Source organism: Etheostoma spectabile, chromosome 3, assembly GCF_008692095.1.
Source record: "Etheostoma spectabile isolate EspeVRDwgs_2016 chromosome 3, UIUC_Espe_1.0, whole genome shotgun sequence".
In the NCBI taxonomy this organism is placed as follows: Eukaryota; Metazoa; Chordata; class Actinopteri; order Perciformes; family Percidae; genus Etheostoma; species Etheostoma spectabile.
Genome location: NC_045735.1, coordinates 33,784,003 through 33,811,969, shown reverse-complemented (window position 1 = coordinate 33,811,969; position 27,967 = coordinate 33,784,003). Strand labels below are relative to the sequence as shown.

Genomic DNA, 27,967 nt, shown 5'->3' with positions numbered 1-27,967 from the left:
CCCAGGAGACGTAGAATTAAAACAGATTATAAATGTTTCTTCATAGATAGATAGAGATACTTTATTTATCCCGAAGGAAATTAAGATGTCCAATAGCTTATACACAACATACATACACAGGCACACAGACATATGAAATCTGTGCACATATACTAGAAAAATACAAAGAAATATATCTATATATCTATCTATACATATCTATAATTATATATAACACAATATATTACAGTAAAGTTTGATTGTAGCATGTTTTAAAGGAGCAATTTGGAAAAAAGAAAGGTGCAATGGTATCAGTGCAAGAGACTGTAAATGCAACTTCTATATCTATTAAAGTACAACAGGCAACACAATATATCAAAAATAGAATAAACATTACTTAACTACTTAATATTTTTTTTTCTTTTTTAATAAACAGGAACAAAATTACCCTCACCCACCCTTCCCATACCACTCTTGGCAGTAAGTGCGTTCACACCACCACCAAAAAATAAATAAATAAAATAAAATAAAAATAAAAATATAATAAATAAATACAAAAAAATTAAATGATATTAAAGTACTATCTCACAACTATGCATCAAAATACATTAAACATACTTACAAAACAAGTACAAGTGAAATTAAAGCTGCAAGCAGCGATGGAGGGCCCTCGCTAACCTGTGCGAGTCGGGGTTACTGGAGGACGCCTCTCCTTGCGACTACGCATTTGCGCGTCACTCATACACTGAAAATCGTCGCCAATGAAAAGTGAACTCCCTGCTGATTTCACTGATACCTCACACAAGCCTATACGTCATACAAGTCATTATCTGGGAAAGGGGGCGTGGCCGCATCATAGGGGGGCGGGTCAAACATCACCCATAAAAAAGGAACTCTCTGCTGAGTTCATTGATACCTCACACAAGCCTATACGTCATACAGCTCATTATCTGGGAAAGGGGGCGTGGCCGCATCATAGGGGGGCGGGTCGAACATCACCAATAAAAAAGGAAGTCTCTGCTGAGTTCAATGACACCTCACATAAGACTATACGTTAAACGGTTCAAACGTTATGAAAGGGGGCGTGGTCTGAGTGAAAATATAGGGGCCGCCTCAGTATCACATGTAGACCACACATTCTAAGTTTCATTTAAACCGGATCATGCATGTCATATAAGGCTAATTTCCTGTTGCCAGATGGTGGCGCTATCTCCAAAAGTCCATATAGGCGTGTAGATGTCGTCAGGCCTGGACTCTGATGAATCCTGAAAAGTTGGAAACAGATACGACAACGTTCACTGTAGTTACAGCCACTTTCTCTGTCATCGCTAAACACTCAAAATGGCCGCCATGCCACGCCCACACCATATGACGAAAAGTTTTTCTTTTAATTACTTTTCGTCGTCAACATCTTAAGATGACACACACCAAGTTTGAAGATGATCGGATGAATCCTCTAGGAGGAGTTTGTTAAAGTACAGCACCTTGTCTTATAGACCTACTTCGTGTTGCCACTAGGGGGCGCTATGACTTTGAGCGAATTTCTGCGTGTAGATGTCGTCAGGGGCGGACTCTGATGAATCCTAAAAAGTTTCAAGCAGATTCGACAAAGTACACTGTAGTTACAGCCACTTTCACAGTGATCGCTAAACACTCAAAATGGCCGCCATGCCACGCCCACACCGTTTGACGAAAAGTTTTTCTTTTAATAACTTTTCATCTTCAACATCTTGAGATGATACACACCAGGTTTGAAGTTGATCGGATGAAATCTCTAGGAGGAGTTTGTTAAATATAGCCCCTTGTCTTTTAGAACTACTTCCTGTTGCCACTAGGGGGCGCTATAACTTTAAGCCAATAGCGGCGTGTAGATGTCGTCAGGGGCGGACTATGATGAATCGTGAAAAGTCTCGAGCTAATCTGAAAACGTACGCTCAAGTTACACCCACTTCCTGTTTTGGTGGCGAATCGCACAAAATGGCCGCCCTGCCACGGCCACGCCCTATGACGAAAAGTTTTTCTTTAAATAACTTTTCATCGTTAACATGTTAAGATGACACACACCAAGTTTGAAGTTGATCGGACGAAAGCTCCAGGAGGAGTTCGTTAAAGTACGACATGTGGAAATGGGAAAAATCGCACAATCAAAACAAAATGGCGGACTTCCTGTTGGGGTTTAGGGGGGGGGCCTATAATGGAGTTTTATGTCCGCCCTGCCATGTTACATATGTGTACCAAGTTTCGTGAATCTACGATAAACGTAGTGCAGGGGCTGAATTTTCATAATATTGTAGGTGGCGCTAGCGAGCCATTTTTGTGCGCCCATTCCCAAAACCATTAAAATAAGTACATTTTCACCAGACTTGATGCGACCGCCAAATTTGGTGAGTTTTTGAATATGATAAGTCCTCCAAATTTGGTGAGTTTTTGAATATGATAAGTCCTCCAAAAAGGCAATTCATTTGACGGAAAATAATAATAAAGAATAATTCCTTCAGTTCCAATAGGGCCTTCGCCGCTGTCGGCGCTCGGGCCCTAATAATAATAATAATTCCTTCAGTTCCAACAAGGCCTTCGCCGCTGTCGGCGCTCGGGCCCTAATAATAAAGAATAATTCCTTCAGTTCCAATAGGGCCTTCGCCGCTGTCGGCGCTCGGGCCCTAATAATAATAATTCCTTCAGTTCCAACAAGGCCTTCGCCGCTGTCGGCGCTCGGGCCCTAATAATAAAGAATAATTCCTTCAGTTCCAATAGGGCCTTTGCCGCTGTCGGCGCTCAGGCCCTAATAAAGAATAATTCCTTCAGTTCCAATAGGGCCTCCGCCGCTGTCGGCGCTCGGGCCCTAATAACAATAAAAAAGGTGTCTCATACTTCATACTTCTCAAAATATGTCACAAAGGGTTGCCATTTTAAGTAAAATTTCTGGACTGAACCTTTCAATGTGAATTTGACTTTTTCTAGTTTAAGAAAAAATAAACATCACTTGCACAGCACTAACCATGCGGCCACCGCTGGTGGGGTAGCAGATGTCCAAACCAATAAGATCCTACGACGAGCAAGAAGTGATGTAAAGGCAACAATGTCCGATTGGACCCGGGTTAAATTTAAGCTCTCATTTGAAATACCAAATAATGCAATCAACGGGCAAGGTTTAATTTGAATTTTTATGACTTCTGATAGAGTTTGGAAAACAATGACAAAATTAATTTAGATGGGGGCACAACCAAAAGGTGTGTGTTAAATCAGCAGGAGAGCGGGAACATCTATTACAACTCCCGTCCGTTCCCGGATATATATCTGCTAACCTAGCCCCACTGAAATGAGCCCTATGCACTACTTTAAACTGAATGAGCCTCAAGTGTGCACAGGATGAAGATGAGTTAATCCTTTGTAGTGCATCCTCCCAAAGTCTGTCCGACAACTCAACCAACAACTCCCCTTCCCACCGGATCTTAATTTTTGAAAGGTCATGGTTTTCCAGAACCAGTAATTGAGAATATAACTTTGATATCAGTCCTTTTTTTGGATAGAGGAGGGCCATTTCTTCCCATGCTACCTCAGTGGGGAGGACTGGGAAAGAAGGGAACAGTGCTTTAACACAGTGACGGATCTGGAGATATCTAAAAAAGTTACTCCGTGAAAGATCATATTTCTGGCATATATTATCAAAACTATCAAACCCTTCTTCACTGTACAAGTTTTTAAAACAGGAGAGCTGCTTTCTGCTCCACTGCGTAAATGTTAAGTCAAGAGAGGAGGCTGGAAACAAATTATTTTTACAGATAGGGCTTAGTGGGGAGGGAGAGGTGAATTTGTAATGATTTTGGAACTGGGCCCAGATTCTAAGAGTGGACAGTACTATGGGATTGGAGGTAAACCTAGACCATATAATGGGCAGGGAGGAGTACACCAAAGCAGGGAGGGATGAAGAGTGGCAAGAGTGCGCCTCAAGTCTACACCAGTCAGTGTCTGTCACGTGGAGCCAAAATAGAATTTTCTGAAAGTCAGCTGCCCAATAGTAGTGGATAAAACTGGGGAGAGCTAGTTCCCCAACATCTCGTCCCCTCTGAAGTAAGCCTTTTTTAGGGGTCCAAGCCCGAGGATGAGTGCACCGCAGTAATCGCAAGGCGATACGCGGTTCACACAGCAGGGCTGTGGAACCCTATTGTTTTCGCTAGGTTTCCTTCTTCTTCTTATTAGGGGTCCAAGCCCGAGGATGCGTGCACCGCGGTAACGCGTTCCCTGGATCCTAATGAATCTCGTGATATAGGCCACGCCCATTTCCGCCTATACTTTTATGCGTGAAAAATCGCGATTTATCGAAAACCTACTTTTTCGAACTCCTCCGAGACCGTGCAATGGATCTGCACGAAACTTGGCACATAGCATCTCCCGACCGACCTGACAAAAGTTTGCATAAAGATTTTTTATAGGATAAAAATTTTGCGTGTTACGCGCAAACAAAATTTAGTTGCTAGCTATGAAAACATTGCCTTTGCCATATCTCGGCCAAAATAAATGCTATCAAAGCGAAACTTAAGAATATTCTTTGCTATGACCCTCAGACGCTCTGGAACAAATTTCACGAACATTGGCCTCTAGGGGGCGCTACAAATACAAAACAGTGTGTTTTTCACGAACGGACTTTGCCATATCTCGGCCAAAATACGTGGTATCGACACCAAACTTGGGTTGATTGTTTGGCATGCCGCCGGGGGGCTTCAAAACAAATTTGGTAACGATTGGCCATTAGGGGCCGCTACAATTAACGTTTGTTGGTTTTGTGGACAAAGTCAATGCATTTAAATGGGAAATTTGCAATTGCAATATCTCTGCCACAGTAAATGCTATCAAAACCAAACCAGTAATGATTCTTTCGCCCACCGCCTGGAGACTCTCTGCCAAATTTGGTAAAGACAGGCCCTTAGGGGGCACTCTGATCAACATAGAACATTTCCCCGGTTCGCTGGGGACGACTGGCGCGGGGAGGCTTGGACCCCGTTGAAACTGCGTGCAGTTCTAGTTAAGTTTGTAGCCAGAAAAAGACCCACAATTGTTCAATATTGAAACAATTACGGGGGCGCTAGATTCTGGATTGCTTACATAAATCAAGAGATCGTCCGCATACAGAGAGACGCGATATTCCTCAGTCCCACGCTTAACCCCCGCAATATCGACGACTTCAACACGATCGAAAGAGGCTCAATTGCCACAGCAAAAAGGAGGGGGGATAAAGGACATCCTTGATGTGTCCCACGTGACAGAGGGAAAAATTTAGAATGAGACTGATTAGTTTGAATACGTGCTTGCGGGGACAAATACAGAAGACAAATCCATGCAAGAAACTTGTCACCAAACCCAAACCTCCCCAATACAGCAAACAAGTATTTCCACTTCACCCAATCGAAGGCCTTCTCAGCGTCTAGAGAGATTACAACGTCTGCAGTCAATGAGGGACCGGGGGAGTAGATCACGTTAGTAAGTCGGCGCATATTTGAAAAAGAGTGGCCCTTTATAAGACCAGTCTGGTCTTCAGAGATAACTTTAGGGAGAACGGATTCTAAACGATGTGCCAACAACTTGGCTAAAATTTTGATATCAACATTTAGGAGGGAGATAAGAGTATAATAAGAATAAGAGCCAGAGTAAGTAGGGTCCTTGTCCTTTTTGAGGAGTAGTATAATCTTAGCTTGTGTGAGGGTTGGGGGCAAAAAAACATTTCTCAATGATTCGTTAAATACTTCCAGCTTATTAGGCGCAGGTTAACCTTTAAATTTCTTAAAAAATTCAGGGGGGTAACCGTCAGGTCATGGAGATTTCCCAGTTCGCACATCTCCTATGGCTGTAACAATCTGACTGTGTAAGAGGTCGGTCTAACCCTTCCCTGTCTCAATAGTAGGTAACTCTAAACTATCTAAGAAACTGTTCATATTCGTAACATCTGATGGGAATTCAGACGTGTAAAGTGTAGAGTAAAATGTTCCAAAAGTATTATTGATTTCCTTTGGGTTGGTGACTATATTTTGATCCTGATCTCTCACTTGGGGTATTAGCCGTGAAGCAGCCTGACGTTTCAGCTGGTGAGCCAGCAATCAACTAGCTTTTTCTCTGTACTCATAGTAAGTGCTCCGGGTCCGCAGTAGTAACTATTCAGCTTGGTTGGTGGTTAGACGATTGAGCTTAGACTGTAAAGCTATCCGTTCTTTATATAATTCTGGGGAGGGGCTTTCAGAGTATTTGCGGTCTAAATTAACAACTGAATTTCTGAATCTGTCAGGTCTTGTACTTGTTTGCGGCGTTCCTTATTGTCATGAGCTACATAGGAGATAATTTTTCCTCTTAAGTATGCTTTAAAGGTTTCCCAAAGTAGAGAATATGATATACCTTCCTTTTTGTTTACTTCCAGAAAAGTATCTATATTACTGGCCACATGTTCACAGAATTTCTCAACCAAAAGCAGCAGGGAATTAAGTCTCCAGAAGGATTGCTCCCTAACGTTCAAAGTGAAAGAAAGATCTAAGATGAGTGGTGCATGATCTGAAATTATGATGGCCAAGTATTCAACCGATACCACTGCAGGGATGAAAGAGCTATCTATAAAAAAGTAATCTATCCTTGAGAAAGAATGGTGGACATGAGAAAAGAAAGAATTGTTTGGAGTTCGGATATTGAAACCTCCATGGGTCTTTATAGCCATTTTTTCTCATAAAGTCTGAAAAGACCCTTGACATTGCAGAAGGTGAAACAGATTTAGGGCTAGATTTATCGAGCAATGGGTCAATTGTACAATTAAGATCTCCTGCAAGGATCAATCTATGTGTATCCAAATTAGGGAGGGATGACAGAAGCTTATTGGCAAATTCAGTATTGTCCCAGTTAGGAGCATAGACATTCACCAAAAGAACGAGTGTTTGGAATAGGAGGCCCAAGACAATGACATATCGACCAATGGGATCTGCAATTATTGTATTTGGTGAAAACTGAATTTGTTTATTAATCAAAATCACCAACCCTCGAGATCTGTTATTAAATTTGGAATGGAAAATATTATTAACCCATGCTTTACGGAGTCTGGTGTGATCTTCTAACCCTAAATGTGTCCCCTGCAAAATCGAAACATCAGTATTCAATCGTTTAAGATGGGAAAAAATCCTAGAACGTTTCACAGGACCATTCATCCCCTTAACATTTCAGGACAAAAACCTAACTGCAGCTCCTCCTACTGGGCCTGAACCAACTGCATTACTTATCATAAGGGATATCCAAAATATGTAAGATTAGCCTGAACAACATGAACTAAAAATAAAGTTTAACATAGCTGTGTGCATCCTTAGAAGATAAGGTGTTGCCAAGTAGCTATAATGTTCCCCAGTTCTGATGACACTTAAGTTGGAATCAAAAAAACAAAAGAATCAACAAAAAACAAACAAAACAAAGAATAATCCAATTGAACACCTAGATCTTCTTCCCCAAACGAAGAAAACCGCAGGAATTCCCAGACGAAAAACTTCCAAGACATCCAGTATTGTCTATAACTCCTATCCTACTCTGAGAGTAGCTCCTCTCTCAGTAAGTGATTTGTGTTCTACCTATATATAATTATTTATGGCTCACCTTGAGAAAAAAGAAAAAAGTATGTAAATCAGAGTGGCTGGCCTAATTGAAATAAACTGTATCCAGCTCTCTTTGGACAAATACCGTCACTTAGTTTGCCTTACTAAAATTGGCCAATCTGTGAAATGGCAGAGTTATGTGTGAAAGTCATACTAACAAACAACCATGCCATGTTAAGAATAAATGTAAAAACAAAAAACATGGCTTTTGTATATTTGAATCACAGAGGCCAATGCGTTGTTATTGTACCATAAACATTCACAAAAAACAACGTGAATATTACCGTGTGGGCTTGTAGTTTACTTGAAAATGAAAATATTGATCTAGCCATTTTCCTTTATATATTAACCAAGCAGACAAATAGTCCCATGGAATCAAAGTGTCTAAGCCGAAAGCTAGGCTTACTTTCACCTTCTCATAGATAGTCTGTGCTCCGGCATCATTTACTCTCCCCAGTGAAGCTCGTAAAACTCTCTGGCCTTCTCCGGAGTCTTGAAGAACAGTGTCTGTCCGTCGTGAAGGACCCGGAGCCGGGCGGGATAGATAAGAGCAAACCTGACGGTCTTCTTGTACAGGAGGGATTTCACTTCTTTGAAGGCAGCTTGTTTCTTGCCAAGTTCCGCGCTGACATCTTCGTGGAAAAATACCCCATGTCCCCTGAAGAACAGCTTCTCTCGTTTCCTTGTTATTATGCGGTGTTTGTTCTGGAAGGAGTGGAAGAGAACAAGGAATATTCTTGGGCGTTTAGAGCTAGCGCCAGACTCGGCGGTCGGCTTGGATCCCACTCGGTGCGTGCGGGAGATAATGAGGGAATGCGGGAAGAAATCTTTGCCCAGGACTTCCTCGAAAAATTGAGTCATGAATTTAACTGTGTCCGGCCCCTCCAGATGCTCTGGGATACCGACAACTCGCAGATTAGACCTACGGGAGCGATTTTCCAAATCCTCCACATTGTTTTTCAGCCTCTCATTATCAGCTAGGAGTGCGGAGCATAATACTTCAATAGCCTGTCGCTGTGGTCAGTTAGCCCTTCCTCTATGTCATGGATACGTTCTTCGTGGGAGTTAAGTGATGCCGAAATTGGTGCCAGTGCCTCGCCGATTGTTTTTTTTCAAGAGGGAGTCGGTTTGCTGTGCGAGGTCGGACAGAAGCACCGAGTGAAGCTTAGCAAGATCAGCCAGTAACTCCGAGGCTGTCTCAAATCGCGCACTTCCGTTAGTGCACTTACAGACAGTACACTTCATGCACTACGTACTGACTTGCATAGTGCGTAAATTTCGACAGAGGAGTGTTGTCTCAAATTGCGCACTGCCATGTGCACTTGCCGGAAATCACTATCACATTTCATCCCTTTTTCTTCTGTAAAATTGGGAATTTCACCAGGGGGAGAGTATTCCAGTCGGCTATTGTGTTTCGCAAAAAATAATTCCTGCTTTGTTTTTGATATTTAAACAAAAATAAATGTGATGTTTTTATTTGCACCAAGTCATGCCAGGATGACAATTGCGCCGCCGCCATCATGTCGCCCCCCCATTAGCTGAAAACAGTACACACAACTGTATTGTATAATATTCGTTCTTGTTAATGCAGTCTTTTAAATTAATTAATTATACCAATTCTTTGCAGTCCATTCTTATATGTATATACTTATGTTTCTGCTCTAAAAATAAGTAACGTTAATATTCATTCATAACATTACTGTTTATTTTAATAATTTTAAGAAGCTGTTGTTGTGAAGCATTACCCTTACAACTTACCTAATAGACAAAACATCATTACATCTTTTATTTTAAGTTGTATTTTTGTTCTAAATGGTCTTCATACAGTGACGATACAATAGTGAAAGCAGAAGTAACAGATCTGACATTTAAATAGATCCCATTCCTTTATATTCATTATATGCTTGCTACAGTCATGCAACGTGTACTACAAAAGATAAAGTTAAATACTTTTAATATAATTTTATTTTATAAATGTCCTTGTAGTTCTGCAGGCTCCCCCCCAGGCCGTAACTAGTCTGATGGGGATAGGGACATGAGGGAAGACTTCAGACTCTCCAGGGGATCCTTCTATGGTCTGATGGCCATCGTCGCCCCTAAATGACGGACCTCTACTCCTTGTTTGTCCCTGAAGAGATGGATTATACAGGGTATACATCAGGTGGAGGCCGTAACAGCGATACGTTTTAACATTACGCTACTGTTAACGTTCTCAGAATATGTACAACTTGTTAAGATCACACTTTTAACACTAAAATCTTCTACAGCGGGACAATAGTTTAACACAAACAACAATATACTACAACACATGTAACGTTAGCTTAGAACTTATTTGCCAATATGGTTAAACTGCCGCAGTTAGCTAGCTAAGGTTAGCTTGCTAGCACGTCAAATTACGGTACCAATAAAGGCTATAATTAGTGGTACAAAAATCATAACCGACTGTAAAATTAACCAAACATACATATACAGGTGGCTTATACATTACAAGCATAGCAAAAAGACTCACATTCAGCTTACATTTGTATTGCTCCATTGGTCTCTCTATCGCGTCTTCGGCCGCCAAAGACTGTTGTTAGCTCCGCCCCTTCCACTACGTAGCCAAGATGGCGACCGTTGAGTATGGAAAGTGTTGATCCACACTCAACTTTCTGACCGTTTTGAGTGCACCATCCGGGTACTCTAAGTGTACTCCATTTGACTTCACTTTGACAATGTGAACGCATTATGTACTTAGTAGTACTTACTTATGTAGTTAGTATTTAGTACAGAAGTGCGCGATTTGAGATACAGCCCGAGCATGGGCTAGCTTGAGTAGCCATGTTGTCTTCACGCGTTGCAACTTCATCCATCTTGGTCACTTTTTGCCCTCGGTCACGTCTCTTTGGACTCATTTAGTTGTGAAAAATTATGCCTTAAAGTACATGTAACCAACTCCAGGTGCGCCAAACTTAATGTCGAGAAAATGAGATAGAAAATAAAAAGTAATTTGGGAGCCGCTTCTCACACGTCTGCTCGCTACATGCTCAAACCAAAAGTCCCTGAAGAAAAGTTAAAGTTAAAGTTGAAGAGAGTCCATACAAATAAAAAGACAGTGTGGCGTAATGACCATACAGGCAAGCTAGCAAAATGGGCAACTGGCTAAGGGAGGTCAGTAAGGGAGTTAAATAAGGTTTTCATTTCTTTAATTCATCCTGATCCGTTTATTTACAGGCATAGCTTATCAGATAATATTAGGAGTCTCAATAATATTGCATCTCTGTAGTTGATGAGACAAACCCCAATAGCTGCTATTTCATTCAATGCTGAAAAGGCATTAGATATGGTTGAATGGGACTATTTCTTTTAAAAATTTGGAACTGTAAGGGTCTTGCAGCATTTTTTTTTATAGTGGATTAAGGTGCTGCATAAGCACTCCAGACACAGACACTACTAATGGTATAATTTCAGAATATTTTGGTCTCAAAGGTGAACAAGACAGGGCTTACTCTTTCTCCTTTGTTGTTTTGTTTAGCCATAAAGACTTTGGCAACAGCCATTAGGGGGGCAATTAACTTATCAGGTGTTATGGTAGTAGGGGTAGTGCACAGATAAGGTGTTATTGAAATATGGAAAAGGTCAGGAGAATTCTGGGTATAATTGTATGCTTATAAAGAACCTTTTGGATGCAGCCTGGTCCCTTCTCAAGAAGACATGGGAAAGGTATTATACGAATACAAGAAATAAAACCCTGGATGATGAGTGGGACGGAATTTGTAGGTATGTTAAAAACTATGTTACGCAATGTGAGGGTGTTCAGTTCAAGATTATGCATTGTTTATGTTGGACTCCTAACATTTTTAGACTTAGTTTGACAGACAGACTAAATTCTTGGAAATTTAAGACAGAGGACGGACAATTTTTCATGCCCTATGGTCCTGTAATAAGGAATTTTCAACAGGGATACATGATAACCTATGTCAGATTGCAAAGACCTAGAACAAATCATCTTGGGCTGAATGGAACATTCAGCCCAAGATGATTTGTTCTAGTCGCACTGTCGCTTGCTCTGTAGGAAACTACTAGAACTGTTGGGTCCTTGTAAATTCTGGAGTGTGGTCTAGACCTGCTCTATCTGTAAAGCGTCTTGAGATAACGCTTGTTATGAATTGATACTATAAATAAAATTGAATTGAAATTGAATTGAATAGAAGATGGATCAATACTTATCCGGGTGGGGAGGAGGGGTGGTCATAATACAACATTTTTCCTGCCACATGGCATCGTTTTGTCACTGATTACATCCCACTTTGCAACACAGTAATACAACAGAGAGCTTATGTATTGATATTGATTGATTTCAATGTTGATCGATCCAACACAAAGATTCTATTGTACCTTAAAATAATGTTTCCAAAATTGTTACAGTGGTTCCTTACCTTGTTGGAATGAGACATAATAATATTGGTAACAATTCCGCTACCAACCAGCTAACAACCATCCCGTCCAGCACTGAACTCCGGTACTAAGGACTAGGGGTGAGCGAGTACAGCATTATCTGTATCTGTATCGGTTTACCACATGAATTATCTGTATCCGTATCTGTACTCGGACTGGGCGGGGCCTAACCCGGAAGTGGTCAGATTTAACCCGGAAGTGGGTCGGGTTGTCTTGAAATGGACGGGGCTTTAACCGGTATGTTATTTTAAGCATGCAATTGACATGGGTTGATCAGAAATTGTTATATTTATTGCTGATTAGAAAACTATTTACATGACAGCATCAGCATTGAGCTTCAGATCAATGGTGTTGTCATGGTAACAAACAAACTATATACAGAAAAAGTTTTGAAACAATAAAATGTAGTGAACAAGAGTTTTCATACTCAATATAACTTTCTTTTTTTAACTTTTAATTTTTCTATGATCAGTGTGATAACCTTTTTTTTTTGGTTCTTTTTTATTTTCACACCAGGTATGTGAGTGTGTGTGTCTGTGAGTAAGTAAGAGATACAGAGAGAGAGAGCGAGAGAGAAACAAAGCGAGAGAGGGGGACTGGGGGTTGGAATGTGTTTGTGTGGGTATCTTAATTTGTAATATTATTCATTTATACCGCAACTGCCTTTTATTTTTTTTATAAAACACAGCAAGAAAGTTTTAGACACTCAAAAAAACTGGTTAGAGCCAGCAGGCAGTTTAAAAAAAAAAACAGTCTGAACAAACCCCACGTTACCAGAAGTCTCCTGGTTGCTAGGTACTAGTTCGCTCCAAAGTATAAAACAAACCTGAAGGTTGAAGAAACCCTAAATGTTAACGGAAAAGTCCCGCGGACTTGAGGGAGACGGAGAGAGCTGTTCACTTCTCCGTGTTCTGAGTGTGTGTGAGCGGAGCGGCACACAGCAACAGGAATCTGTGTGTGTAGGGAGGGGCGCTGGGATTAGCCTATCACAGAATAGTATAGGGGAGGGCGCTGTGACTAGCCTATCACAGAACGCAGACACTGTCAGTGAGGAGTTTTATCCAATCCGAGTACAGATAACGACTCGCATTACTCGTGTAATACTTGTACTCGGCAAAAGTGCTTTATCCGTACCGGAAACTCGTTTCAGCCGAGTACTCGGTGCTAACAGCAGTTTACTGAACCGTTGGGAAACAGACCCGGGCACCCGAGTTAAACAGCGGCCACCCGTAATGTTACACCTCCGTTAGCGTTACCGGTGCCCCCTCTTTCGCTTTTAGCCGTCTGTACAGTTAGCTAAATTTACCAGACAAAACAGGAACGGCACCAAAAGGACTACTAGTACGTTAAAGATGTGGTAGCATTGGATCTGGACGAGAATGATAACTCTGGAGTGGGAAGGGGTGTGTTGTGATTCTGCCTTCTCCCACCGCAACACAGGTTTGAGCTTAGGGCGACAATTTTGTTTTTATTTTCCATATTGGTACAGCCCTAATAACAGGTAACGGTGGGTACAAACCGTGAAAGCACACAATTGCATGCTCAAGTAATGATGTAACGTTACCATCAATAGTTCTAGACTCTTTTTGGCATGTTGCTCATCATCATGACTTCCTAGCTAAGACACCTAAGAAGTTATGCACTAGTGCTATCAAATGATTAAAATATTTAATTGTGATTAATCGCAATAATGTCATAGTTAACTCGCAATCACACATGTTCATCTATTCTAAATGTCCCTTGATTTCTTTTTGTCCCATAATTTTTTCTCATTTTAATGCTCTAATCAACATGAAAAAGTGGATCGGCCTGCTTTGTGCAAATGTATTTTTTTTATTAAAAACAACGTTGGCATATAGGCTGCGGTAGTGTTAAATTTCACACATAACATTCTCATTTGGAGCAGTCATTCACACTTGGAGCCAATCTCTCACACAATGTAACACTGTCCATCAATAAAAGGGTGAAAAAAATACTTTGACGAGGGGGCGGAGAATTGCCATTAGCTGTGTCAAATGGTATTTCAGACTGGACGTGCTGCAATGATAGCTCAGTTCACAACGACAAAACACACAGAACACTTTGGACTTTATAAATGGAACCATTTGGCAACTTTTAAAAGTAAACTTTCCATTCATATTCTTATTGGCATCTATTTCAGCATATCACGCTCGTCATCCACTCAAAACCAAGTGTTTTGGCCGGCTTGCAAGCCCAAACAAGTGTGTTTGCCTGTTGTTTGTTTCCGGTCTAGTTAGATCCAGTGTGGTGTTGTAGTTTTTTTTATGTTACAAGTTGTTGCAACAGCATGTGAAAAAAACCCACAAAGTTTGCTAGGCCAAAAAGAACGTTAATCTCACAATAACAAAATTGACGCTGTTAAAATGGATTTGTGTTAACGCCGGTAATAACACGTTTAACTGATAGCACTATTGGGCACATAAACCTTTAAGGCTTTACTTTAAAGAATATTATTTGTTGTTAAACGGCATGGCTGTACGGTGAATTTCAATGTCATGTCATGACACAAGAAGTTGCTGTACATTGTCCAATCTGCATGGAATTTCTCATACTTCATAAAAGTCCTGGCCTAAAGAAATCTAAATGCCCGTGTTGACTCCATAGACTGTATATAAAGAATGAATGTAGCATTGGTAACGTCACCCAATGGTATGTGGACTGCCGTAATAAGGTGACAGCATCTCGGCTCGCTTCAAAAATGTATACTTTTTGTATACTACCATTTTTCTTCTTGTGAAAATTTGAAATGGCTCAATTTGACCCGGTTAAACACATGTAAAGGTTCTTCGGTAGTTTTTTAATGTTTGAAAGTCGACAAAACTTGCAACTGTGGGTGGGAAATCCTCTGTTAGGAAGTACCCCATGCCAATCTCTAGGTATGGGAAAGGGTACATGATGATGTTCCAAAGGCCAAGAGAACTTTATCAGGATGCCTAGAATACTAGAGTCATGAAATGATACAGAAAAAGGCTAGGCTGGATTAATGCAATTGTTTGTTATCAGGCTGCTCGAAAAAATCCATTAAGACTCTACAGCTGATCCAGAATGCTGCAGCACGTGTTCTGACAGGAACCAGGAAAAGAGACCACATCTCTCCTGTTTTAGCTTCTCTGCATTGGCTTCCTGTAAAATCTGGAATAGAATTTAAAATCCTTCTTCTCACCTACAAAGCTCTTCATGGTCAGGCACCATCTTATCTTAAAGAGCTCATAGTACCTTACAACCCTACAAGAGCACTACGCTCCCAGAGTGCAGGGTTACTTGTGGTTCCTAGAGTCTCTAAAAGTAGAAAGGGAGCCAGAGCGTTCAGTTATCAGGCTCCTCTCCTGTGGAACCAGGTTCCAGTTTGGGTTCGGAAGGCAGACACCGTCTCCACATTTAACAGTAGGCTTAAGACTTTCCTCTTTGATAAAGCTTATTGTTAGGGCATAAAATTGAATATTGTTAGGGAGTGAGGAGCCGCAGCGTCCGCCTAACCCGGCCCACCTGCTTTTCGTCATAGTTGTCTGATTTATCTATCATATAATCAAGCATATAATAAAACTAAAGGGAGACTTGGCATACAGCCCAATCCGGTTGGGGAGAGTTCTAGCCTGACCAGGCTCCTCTCTTTACCCTGTCTCTCTTGGTTATGCTTTGATAAAGCTTATAGTTAGGGCATAGAATTGAATATTGTTAGGGAGTGAGGAGTCGCAGCGTCCGCCTAACCCGGCCCACCTGCTTCTCGTCATAGTTGTCAGATTTATCTATCATATAATCAAGCATATAATAAAACTAAAGGGAGACTTGGCATACAGCCCGATCCGGTTGGGGAGAGTTCTAGCCCGACCAGGCTCCTCTCTTTACCCTGTCTCTCTTGGTTTTGCTGTAATAGTTTTAGACAGCTGGGGACATCCTTTGATACACTGAGTTCCTCTCTCCTCTATCTTCCTATCTTTTCATTTATGTGCATCCATGTCCCAGAAATGCGTGTTACTAACCTAGCTCTGGGGAGTCATTCCCCGGAGTCCTTATGTTCTTTTTTCCCCAGCATGTTCCCTCGTATCAGGGATGCTCCAAAATTATGGTAGCAGCTGTTGCCATGGTCCCGCTACACGTTCTGCGGTGCCATGTTCATCTGCTACGCTCTGCGGTGCCCAGCTACGTCCTGCTGTGCCTTGTAATGCCGCACAGTGCCCTGCTATGCCATGAACTACTACAAAGAACTGCTACAAACTAATATTTTTTTCTATTTTTGTTATTTCCACTAACCCCAACCGGTCCGTCAGACACCGCTTACCAAGAGCCTGGGTCTGTCCGAGGTTTCTGCCTAAAAGGAAGTTTTTCCTCGCCACTGTCGCACTGTTGCTTGCTCTGGAGGAAACTACTAGAACTGTTGGGTCCTTGTAAATTCTGGAGTGTGGTCTAGACCTACTCTATCTGTAAAGTGTCTTGAGATAACTTTTGTTATGAATTGATACTATAAATAAAATTGAACTGAATTGAAATAAATGGCCTCTAAAAATATAATCTACCTGGCTCTATGGGAATTTAACATAGGGGTGTCTACTCATGCTCCCTGTATTGTAAGGAAGAACATTTACTTATTTATTTACAATACCTTATTCATTTACAAAGAAAATTGGTGTCCTTAAAGGTTGGATTGGAAGGAATGGATGGATGGAATTCTTTTTAATTAAGGCATTAAGTTCAATTTGCAAAAGATGATTTTTTTAATTCCTATTTTTAGTCAATTTTAGCATGGGTTCATAAACTTATCAGCACTACTGTACATTAAAATAAAAGTGCAATGAGAGAAGAGCAGCAACACAAACAGAAATTATTGTCCGACACACAACAGTGTGTGTTAGGAAAAGAGAAAGAAAGAAATAGGTAGTAAGAAAAGTTCTAAATTCCCCTGGGCTCAACTGTGTGATAAGACCCTCAGGAAGGCAGCCAGGTGATGTCATTGCAGCCTGTTAAGAGTGTCTGCTTTGACCTAAAAAATTAACTAAATTAATTAAAAATAAAAGTCACATTTGGAGCACACTGTATATATAATAATAATAGTTTGTCATGTAAGTTATTTGTGCAATGACACAAAGACCGGTTGAAAATCAACCTAATTTTCATTTAACCTTAGATAATTGATAGATAACGGTACATACAGTATAACATTATATATGCTAAATATAACATTACATACGTTAACACATACATCGTTCTCCCGACTAGCAACTGGAAATGTCACTCAACATTAGCTGGTAGAGAAGGCTTGACTAACGCTAAGTGACAAGCTAAGCTAAAGCTTTCTGGTTGCTGTCGTACATTGATAAAATTGTGTCTTGACTAGTGGACAACTGCAGTAAATGCTGTGATTTTACTTAATGTTACTTACCAGAAACAATGTTGCCAAAGAATCTCGGATAAGGTATAATCTTGGACGGAGCTGTGAACTTTCCAGCATGTCTATTTGTGTGCGCGTACAGTTGGTCTGGGGCTTCTTTTTTGGTGTTTATTTTGGGGGTGGCATTACTAACTGGACTAAGAGATATACTTTGCTGAAGAAACAGCACAAAACACATATTATGAGAAGCATAAAAATATTTCCGGTTCACTATGAAACTGTGGCAGAGGGCACCACAGTCTACGTAATTAATGGGCAGCACTGTATTGTGTTACGTTTGACAGCCCTACTCAGAATACAACCTCACAAAGGAAATATGTTGGCTACTTACACAACTGGAAAAACCTTCGGGAAGACAACGCTAGCTTCAGCTAAGTACTCGTACAGAATTCGCTGGTCAAAGTCATCAGTGGTGTATTTGACCTGGGTGGCCTGGAAAATCAGAGCAACAGTCTGTTAACAAACAGAGTCAGTGACAAGGAAACAAAATGTACCAGCATTTGATTAATATTCTTCATGTTTCACTGGCTTTACATCTTTGTAAAGACCGTGTGGTGTGTTTTCTCACCAGCACAGTGAGCAGCAGAGCTTGGATCTTTGGGTCGGTCAGCACCTCTTCATCTAGCAAAACATTTGACTCTGATACAGACACCTTGCGAAGGTGAGAGTTACCAATTCTTTGTGTCTCTGTAATTATAACATGGAGGACTTAGAAACAAATTATCATATCAGATGCAGAAGGAAATGCCAGGATTTTACACTCACCTATCTCATAGTCATTCTCTGCTACACGCCTCATCTTGGGAGGGGTGGTTATACCCGACTCAATCTCTGGTCTCTTTGGTGCTTTAGAGTCCGATATAAGATGATCAAAGCTCTTCCTGGTGCCTTGCAAACAAACAAACAAACAAACAAACAAACAAACAACAGATACATTTACAATCTGGAGTTTTAACAAATTGATTTTAGGAAAGATCAACATGTACTGTAGATAGCAGAGCCATAATTCATACCCAAGAGCTTCTTGGTGTTGGCCTGTGAAGGCTGACCCATGTCTAGGCTCATGGACTTGCGAGTTCGTGGGCTGATCTGGCCCACTGTGGGGTAGTGATGGGCTGAAAGGTAGCGATCTGAAACCTGAGGTGACGCCCATGGCTGAGTCTCTCGCAAAGTTCTGAGGTGAACGGAACAAAGGTCAAGTAACAGAATAAAACTTGATATGACACACTGGAATTCTAAGAAGTAGGATAAGACCAGGAAAACAGAACTCTGTTCATCAGCTTACCTGCAGCTGGGATCAGTGATGTGACTTGAATATGTGTCCATAGGTACTGGGTCCATGGAGAGGTCAGAAATCAAGAGTGACTTCCTGTGTTTGAGGCTGCAGCGACTTCGGACCTCCTCAGATACAGTGAGAAGTGCTACACAAAACAATAAAAAGGAATTATGGTAATCAACGATAGTAAGGTAGATCCAAACCAAACAAAGCACCATAACCAAGAACATAGATTTGCTATATGTTCAACTTTTTCATTTTTTTCTGTAACATATTATATGAGGGCTGTCAAAATGAACAAGAAGATTTCTTTTAAAACTACTAATTTCTTTGACGCAGGATTAATGCATGTGTGATCTGGGTTGTCAATTTGTAGTTATGGAAATCAGGAAGCAATGCAGCAGTAACAGTGGTGCCAACTTGGCTACATTTGGCAACTAATAAATATATTCATTCCCATGCATGCAGTCCACAGCTCCACTGCCAACTGCGCCAATGTCTCTTCCCCTGTCTCACAAACTTCCTTGAGCAGAAATAAATAAAGAAAAGGGTCTTTCGAATGGCAAGTTCAGTTCCAAAGCCCTTCCAAGTGGTTCTCTTGACTAAAGACTAAAGGTATTTGCATGTCCTTTTGATGTGAATTGAGTTACCACTGGACAATGACGTGTCTCAAATACAACTTAAGCATTAAAAACCTAAAAAGTATCACTTTTAAAGTACATTTAGAACAGATTAAAAAAGTCAGATTAATTTGCGAGTTTACTGGACAATCATGTTATTAATCACAATTCATTATTTTAATCGATTGACAGCCCTAATATTGATATTAAATATGATATGAATATCTCACATGGGCAAGTGCAGTGTATTGTAGTGCTGAAAAGTATAAATGAGGATGTATATGCAAAATTCCAGATGTGCTACATACCAGCCAGATACGCCACACTCTGGGTGTTCACCTCAAACTTGTCACATTTCAGATGCTTGCTGATAAGAGCCAATAGTGTGTGCAGGATTCTTACTGTCCTTGCTACTGTGGTGGGTGATGGGTGTCTGTAGCCTAGATACATTAGTTAGAGACATAAAGACAGACAGTCAAGGTCCAAATTGGTTTGGCACATACTTGCGCATTAAAACATCAGGAAGAAAGTCCACCCCGACAGAACAATTGTTGTTGAGTCTGACTTCCTTCCTGAAAAACTGCAGTTAAATTTAACTAAAAGGGCTTAGCGCTTGCAATATGCATACTTATAAAATTAATTTCTAAATCCACTAACAGCCGATTCATCTGCTTTTTTATACCGTTGATCATAATTTTCTTCTATATGTGATTAATTTGAACATGTACACATACAGTAGATATGCATGTACACACAATGATTACAGACAAAACTGTATCAGTCTTTGTTGACTACCTGTGAATGCTCATCTCTATCAGCTGAAGCTTTACCTTTGAGTAGGTGGCCCACCAGTGCAAAGTTGAAGTTAGCACTAAAGTTGAGGCCAACAAAGTGATCCATCTGCTTACAGTGCCATTCTAAAGGACGCCTGATCTCCATGAACACTTCTTCGGGACTCTGGAAAAGCACATTAGGAGAAGAAGAGAGGAATGAGGAAGCTGTATTGGGTCATGTCGTCATTTTAAAAATATGCATCTACTTAGGGCATTGTAGTAGGTCTCTTAATCTACTTATGAAGTATTTTTCAGTATGTTGAGTGCTTGCAAGACAGTAGTTACGAGGGCATGCTGAGTCACCATTTATTTTGATTAAGCTTTGGGAAATAAATGTCTGTAAGTAAATTTATTTGTTACTTGTTTTAGTTTTTGTGTTATTAATGTAATTTTTTTTCAACCAAGATGGAACCAACAGCGGTTGCCACGGTGATTTGGTGCTCATTTTTTTGTCTTGTTTTTGCAGTCAGGGAGACAACATCAGCGGACTTAATTCAGTGGATTTATTGGACATGTGGCCTATGCAGTGAATCACAGGAAGGAGACAAGGAAAAAAGGCTGGTGTGCTTTTTGCGGCTCTGCAAGTGGGGATACCGCAATCTGCTACCTGGGTTATTCCTCTCTGTGCATTCACTGTGCAACAAACTGGACATACTTAACAGTGGTTAAAAAAAAAACACTGACTTTTCTACATCTGCTGTTTTTTGCTTCACGGAGTTGTGGCTCTGTCAAAAGGTATCAGACTTGTCGATACAACTGGCAAGATTTCAGCTGTTCAGAGCAGACCGCGAAAAGAGAGCTCTGGCAAATCGAAAGGTGGAGGAATCTGTTACTACACTAATAGTGGCTGGTGTAATGATATAACAGTGATTCAATAGCACTGTACTCCTGATCTTGAAACTTTCTTCATCAACAGCAAACCCTTGTAGCTCCACCGTGAGTTTGCTTCATTCATTCTGGTCAGGGTTTACATCCCTCCGCAGGCCACCATGCAGGATGCACACCGCATGCTTGCCAACCATGACTTCAACAAAGGTAATCTCAGTCATGAAATCCCCAAATACAGACAGTTTATCGGGACTGCTAACAACAGTTTGGATGAGTACACAGAGGCTGTAACATCATACAACAGCTTCTGCGAGGACAGCTGTATACCAACACGTACCATGATGAGGCACAACAATGACAAACCCTAGTTTACAGCTAAATTCAGACAGCTAAAGTTGTTGAAGGAAGAGGTGTTTAGGAGTGGGGACAAGGACTGGTTTAATAGTCAACATCCAGGTTTAGCAAGGCAGTGAGTGATGCTAAAAAACTGTATTGTGAGAAACTCCAACAACAATTCTTAGCTAATGACTCCCGGAGGTGGCTCAGACAGATAACAAACCACAAACCAAGCCCCCTGGCTCACCTCAAAACCCTCTCCTGGACCCTCTGCAGTTTGCCTATAGAGCTAACAGGTCTGTAAATGATGCAGTCAAAATGGCTCTTCATTTCATTTTCATCCTCCAAAGAATATAGCATCTAAAGAACTTGCTCGCTTAGTATCAGCTCTCCATCTTCAAACAAGAGAGCTCTTCACTGAGATGGAAAAGCTGGTCCACTTGTGCCTATGTTTACCCGTGTTTACTGCTGGCTCCGAAAGGTCTTTCTCAGCTCTTCACCGCCTAAAACATGGCTCTGTAGCTCTATCACTCAGAGTAGACTTTCACACATGGCACTGCTTCAAGTCCAAAAAGACATTTTGGATGATCTGATATTCAGGGTCTCATGGAAGAGTATATCAGCCAAACTCTAGAGCGCAAATCTACGTTTGGTTTACCGAAATCATTGTAAGGTAGAGACACGGTGTCTTACATCTCTGAGTCTATTTCCTGCCACCACGCAGGCTCAGGTGGTATCCTATATTTAGCCTAGCATGATTGTGATTCATGTATATTATATGTTATATAGTGCTGTCAGTTGTTATTGCAAAACCATTTTAACAACGTACATTTTTTTATTGCAAGATTAACATTCTTTTTGGTCTAGCAAACTTTGTACTTATTTTCACATGCTGTTGCAACAACTACAGTGGTGCTCAAAAGTTTACATACACATGCTTAAGTTGACTAAAAAGAGGAATAAAAAATCATGTTTTGGAAATTTATTTTAATACCTAAATTAAAAAATGAGGTAAAATCCAACCTTTAAGGACACCAATTTTCTTTGTGAATGAATAACGTATTGTAAATAAATAAATGTTCTTATTTAAAATACAGGGGTCATAAGTATACATACCCCTATGTTAAATTCCCATAGAGGCAGGCAGATTTTTATTATTAAAGGCCAGTTATTTCCTGGATTCAGGATATTATGCATCCTGATAAAGTTCCCTTGGCCTTTAGAATTAAAATAGCCCCACATCATCACATACTCTTCACCATGCTTAGAGATAGGCATGGTTTTATTTCAGTTAGACTAATACCTGGTTTGATTTGCATTGAGAGATGATTTTATAGAAAGTATCCCATGCCTATCTCTAAGCATGGTGAAGAGTATGTGATGATGTGGGGCTATTTTAATTCTAAAGGCCAAGGGAACTTTATCAGGATGCATAATATCCTGAATCCAGGAAATAACTGGCCTTTAATAATAAAAATCTGCCTGCCTCTATGGGAATTTAACATAGGGGTATGTATACTTATGACCCCTGTATTTTAAATAAGAACATTTATTTATTTACAATACGTTATTCATTCACAAAGAAAATTGGTGTCCTTAAAGGTTGGATTTTACCTCATTTTTTAATTTAGGTATTAAAATAAATTTCCAAAACATGATTTTTTTATTCCTCTTTTTAGTCAACTTAAGCATGTGTATGTAAACTTTTGAGCACCACTGTAGTTATGTTAGAAAATCTAAAAACACCACACCGGCTCTAGCTAGACTGGAAACAAAACAACAGGCACGCCGCCCCACTTGTTTGGTCTTGCGAGCCGGCCAAAGAGTTGTTACGTTATGTTTAGAGTGGATGACGAGCGTGAGACGCCGAAATGGATGGCAATAAGAATCTGAATGGAAAGTTTACTTTTTAAAGGTAGCCAAATGTTTCCATTGACAAGACCAAAGTGATCTGTGTGTTTTGTCGTTGTGAACTGAGCTATAATCGTAGCATGTCCTGTCTGAAATACAGTGGGGCTCGAAAGTTTGGGCAAAAATAGTAGGTACAATGTTTTATTAATGTGCATAAAGATGCCATGAAAAGATAGAAAAAAATGTCATAAAAATTTTGATTTAATTTCCATCATTTACGCTTTCAAATTAACAGAAAACAAAAAAATGGCACCTGCAAAAGTTTGGGAACCCTGCAGAGTTAATAACCTTGTACTGCCCCCTTTGGCAAGTATCACAGCTTGGAAACGCTTCTTGTAGCCAGCCAAGAGTCTTTCAAATCTTGTTTGAGGTATCTTTGCCCATTTTTACTTACAAAAGTCTTCCAGTTCTTTGAGATTTCTGGGCTGTCTGTCACGCACTGCTCTTTTAAGGTCTATCCATAGATTTTCAATTATGATGAGGAGATTGTGAAGGTTTGCTGAAATTTTATTGAATCAATTTTTCCTACAACTCGTGAAATGTTCCTGTGCCACTGGCTGCAATATAACCCTAAAGCATGATTGATCCACCCCCATGCTTAACAGTTGGACAGAGGTTCTTTTCATTAAATTCTTTGCCCTTTCTTCTACAAATGTACCTTTGCTCATTCCGGCCAAAACGGATGGATCGTGCAGTCAAACGTGGGTTTGGACTTGCTTTTCTCACAATCCTGCGAGCTGTTCTGTCTGATATTTTTCTTGGTCTTCCAGAGACCTTGCTTTAACTTCCACTGTTCCTGACGATTGCCATTTCTTAATTTCATTCCGAACAAAGGCTATTAGCATCTGGAAACGCTTTCCTATCTTCTTATAGCCTTCTCATGCTTTGTGAGCGTCAACTATTTTTAGTTTCAGTTTTCTATAAAACTGCTCAGAAGAACCCATGGTGCTGATTGTTGGGGCAAGGTCAGATGAGTCTGGGCATTGAAAACCTTAAGATTGACATCACCTGGTCTTTCCAGACGATGATTAAGAATAAACCATGACACTGTCAGGTCACAGCTTTCCCAGGGGTCAGTGCTTGCTATAAACTCTGCAGGGTGCACAAACTTTTGCAGACGCCATTTTTTGTTTTCTGTTATTTTGAAAGTGTAAATGATGGAAATAAAATCTAACTTTTTGTGACATATTAAACAAATGTGTAATCTGTCATTTGATGCCTTTTGGAAATTTTTCCATCTTTTCTTGGCTTCTTTATGCACATTAATAAAACATTTTACCTACTATTTTTGCCCATTTTTACCTGGGTTGCCCAAACATTCAAGCCCCACTGTACCACTTGATGGCCAAGCACACAGCTGGTGTGAATTCTCCGCCCCTTTGTCAAAGTATTTTTTTCACCCTTTTATTAATGGACAGTGTTACATTGTGAGAGATTATTTGCTCCAATTGTGAATGAGTGCTCCATGTGAGAATGTTACGTGTGAAATTGAACACTACAGTACGCTATATGCCAATGTTGTTTTCAATAAAAAAACATTTGCACAAGCAGATACACTTTTCCATGTTGATAATAGCTTTAAAATGAGAAAAAAATAATGGGAAAAAAGTAATCAAGGGACATTTAGAATAGATATAAATGAAATTAATAGTCTGTAACTTTTTAGAATTTGCCACATACTATCTATTATTTTGTGGCACTTAGACCTTGTTTTGGCCGTTACATACAGTTTATGAACACTTAATCTACTTGGTTGTTTTAAATAAACATACATTGTCACCAAAAAAAATAGATCCTGGTGCGTCAAGCTCCTTGTTTTAACAGCCATTTTGATAATGCATGTATTGCCAATAACATATAATTGGTTGCACGATGTAAATAACATTTTTTTTTTAACGATGTGTTTATTGAATTTTAATTATTTTCCCATTCCAACACAACAGAACACATCGCTCTCTTCACTTTAAAAAAAATACATAGGTATCAAACAAGAATGGTTCTATATACCCAACAAATATTGCCAGGTACCCAGAAACTAAATATACATTACTGTACTTTACACACAAAATTTACATTTTCCAGCAAGACACTATAACAGAAAGGAAAATAAATAAATAATCCAATCTAAATGTAAATGTGCTGTATTTATATAGCGCTTTTCTAGTCTTAACGACTACTCAAAGCGCTTTTACATCATACAGGATACATTCACCATTCACACACATTCATACACTGTGGCCGAGGCTGCCGTACAAGGTGCCACCTGCTCATCACTCATACACATTCACACACCGATGCGCAAGTCGGGGTTCAGTGTCTTGCCCAAGGACACTTCACATGGGACTGCAGTCTCCATTCATCCTCAGATATATCCCAATCCCACCCTCCATAATTCAAGTTTTGGGGTTGACGATTCAGTAGACCCTGATGCAAGCCAGCTGTAAAAAACTGATATTAATCCTTTATTATTGCATTTCTTAGTAATTAATTCTTCCAAGGGAGAGAGTACTGGCAAGCTTAACGATTGGTTCTGCACAGAGAGAACAAAACTCCTTATCTGTAAATATTTAAAGAAATTCTTGGAATATTATATTTAGTAGATATCTGCTCAAACGACATCAACGTTCCTTCCCCAAAAAGATCACTAATTTTGCTTGATCCTTTTTCAGCCCACAACCGGAATCCTGAGTCCTTAGTTTGAATAATGTGTTGCCCCAAATGGGGCTAAACTGGGATAGAGAGTCCGCTATTTTCATGTACTCTCTAGCTTCATACCATACTTTAATCATATTCCTAATAATGGGGTGCGTGGTGAGTGTTTTCAATTGTTTAAACTTATCTGAGTACATATACAAGTTTAATGGCAACGCAAAATCACATGACTCCATATCCACCCATGATAGTGTCTGTGGCATCAGTTACGGTAAGCGTACCTGACTCATTTCTGTTTCCTGTGCTTGTGTGTTGTGTGATGTGTTTGTTGATAGCGTGTTGCTGCTCCCTCACAGTTTTGCTATTACAGCGGCTAACTGTCCGCTAAACACGTATTCCTATAGTAGTTCTGCCTAAGCACTCACAGTTCTTTACATATTCAGTGACTTTCGTTAAATAACAGTTTTCAAAAGCTTGGTAGCTAACGCTACCGTACTTTAGCTTCGCTGTTAGCGACTTTAGCTTAGCAGTTAGCCATATCTGGTTAAGTAACTGGAACTTGAGAAAAGGGTTGTGCATTAAACTACATTTGCTTTGCTTAGAGCTTGCATCAACGGGGCATAGGCATAAGCATTTGATGTACATCTTTCAGTGACTTTCGTTAAATACCAGTTGTTTTGAACGCTTGGTAGCTAATGCTACCGTACTTTAGCTTAGCTGCTAGCAACTTTAGCTTAGCAGTTAGCCATGTCGCTTCTCTCTCCAACTTTCTCCTGCTCGATGTGTGAGATGTTTAGTTACTCCTCTGCATCCTTTAGCGGTAATGGTGTGTGTAACAAGTGTAGTTTATTTATAGACATGGAGACGAGGCTTAGTGAGTTAGAAGTCCAGATCAGCACCATGACAAATCAGTCGTTAGTTACTGTAGCTAACCCCCCCCCCCCCCCCCCCCCGGTAGTCGGCGAGGGCCAGCCTGAGTCTGAGTTAGCCTCTGGTAGCCGGCCCTCGGGAGGTCCGCAGCAGCTAGGACATAGTGCCTGGGTGACAGTGAGAGGAAGAGCTAGTCGTAAGCTTTCAAAGGCCTCGGACCACCACCAGCCTGTTAGCGTTTCTAACAGATTTTCCCCACTCAGCAACACACCCGCTGAAAAACCAACTCTGATTATCGGCAGCTCCATTTTGAGAAACGTGAAGTTAACGAAGCCGGCAGCCATAGTTAAGTGCATCCCGGGGGCTAGAGCGGGCGACGTTGAGTCTTATCTGAAACTACTGGCTAAGGATAAGCGTAAATACAGCAAGATTGTTATTCACGTTGGCGTTAATGACTCCAGGTTACGTCAAACGGAGGTTACTAAGATTAATGTTGAATCGGTGTGTACATACGCGAAGTCAATGTCGGACACCGTAGTTTTCTCTGGACCCCTGCCAAATCTCACCAGCGAAGGACATGTATAGCCGCATGTCGTCATTTCGCCGCTAGCTATCGAGGTGGTGTCCAGATAATTATGTGGGCTTTGTGGATCAGTGGCAGTCTTTCTGGGGAAGACCTGGTCTGATTCGGAGAGACGGCATTCATCCCACTTGGGATGGAGCAGCTCTCATTTCTAGAAATCTTGACAAGTTTATTAGTGGACCTAATCCTTGACAATCCATATTTGGGACCAGGAGGCAGAGTCCCAGTCTAACACACTTCTCTGCTCCTTTATTCCGGGAGCTACCTAGTAAAAACCCCATAGTGACGGTGTCTGCCCCCCGACCATTTAAATCATTTAAATCAAAAGGTAAACAGAAGGGGAGCTGTGCATGAAAACCTCATAACAATTAAAACCACAAGTGCAATAGTACAAAAGAATAGGAGAATTAAATGTGGACTCTTAAACATAAGATCTCTCTCTTCTAAAGGTGTACTAGTAAATGAATTAATATCAGATTCTAATATTGATTTATTTTGTCTTACTGAAACCTGGCTGGGTGATGGAGAATATGTTAGTCTAAATGAATCCACCCCCCCCCCAGTCATATTAATAATCACATTCCTCGAGGCACAGGCCGAGGAGGTGGAGTTGCAGCTATCT

At 40.5% G+C, this 27,967-nt stretch overlaps 1 protein-coding gene across 3 annotated transcripts in view; it reads right to left on the bottom strand.

The window, feature by feature from the left end:
- Positions 1 to 27,967, bottom strand: part of nf1a (neurofibromin 1a) — a 256,060-nt gene that overhangs the window by 21,007 nt on the left and 207,086 nt on the right. For all 3 annotated transcript variants that reach the window (XM_032506717.1, XM_032506735.1, XM_032506726.1), the window contains 7 exons: positions 20,163 to 20,289; positions 19,641 to 19,772; positions 18,722 to 18,857; positions 18,450 to 18,610; positions 18,202 to 18,324; positions 18,005 to 18,123; positions 17,768 to 17,868 (listed from right to left, as the gene is read on the bottom strand). In XM_032506717.1, coding sequence (XP_032362608.1) covers positions 17,768 to 17,868; positions 18,005 to 18,123; positions 18,202 to 18,324; positions 18,450 to 18,610; positions 18,722 to 18,857; positions 19,641 to 19,772; positions 20,163 to 20,289 — 899 coding nt within the window. The remainder of the gene's footprint in view (positions 1 to 17,767; positions 17,869 to 18,004; positions 18,124 to 18,201; positions 18,325 to 18,449; positions 18,611 to 18,721; positions 18,858 to 19,640; positions 19,773 to 20,162; positions 20,290 to 27,967) is intronic.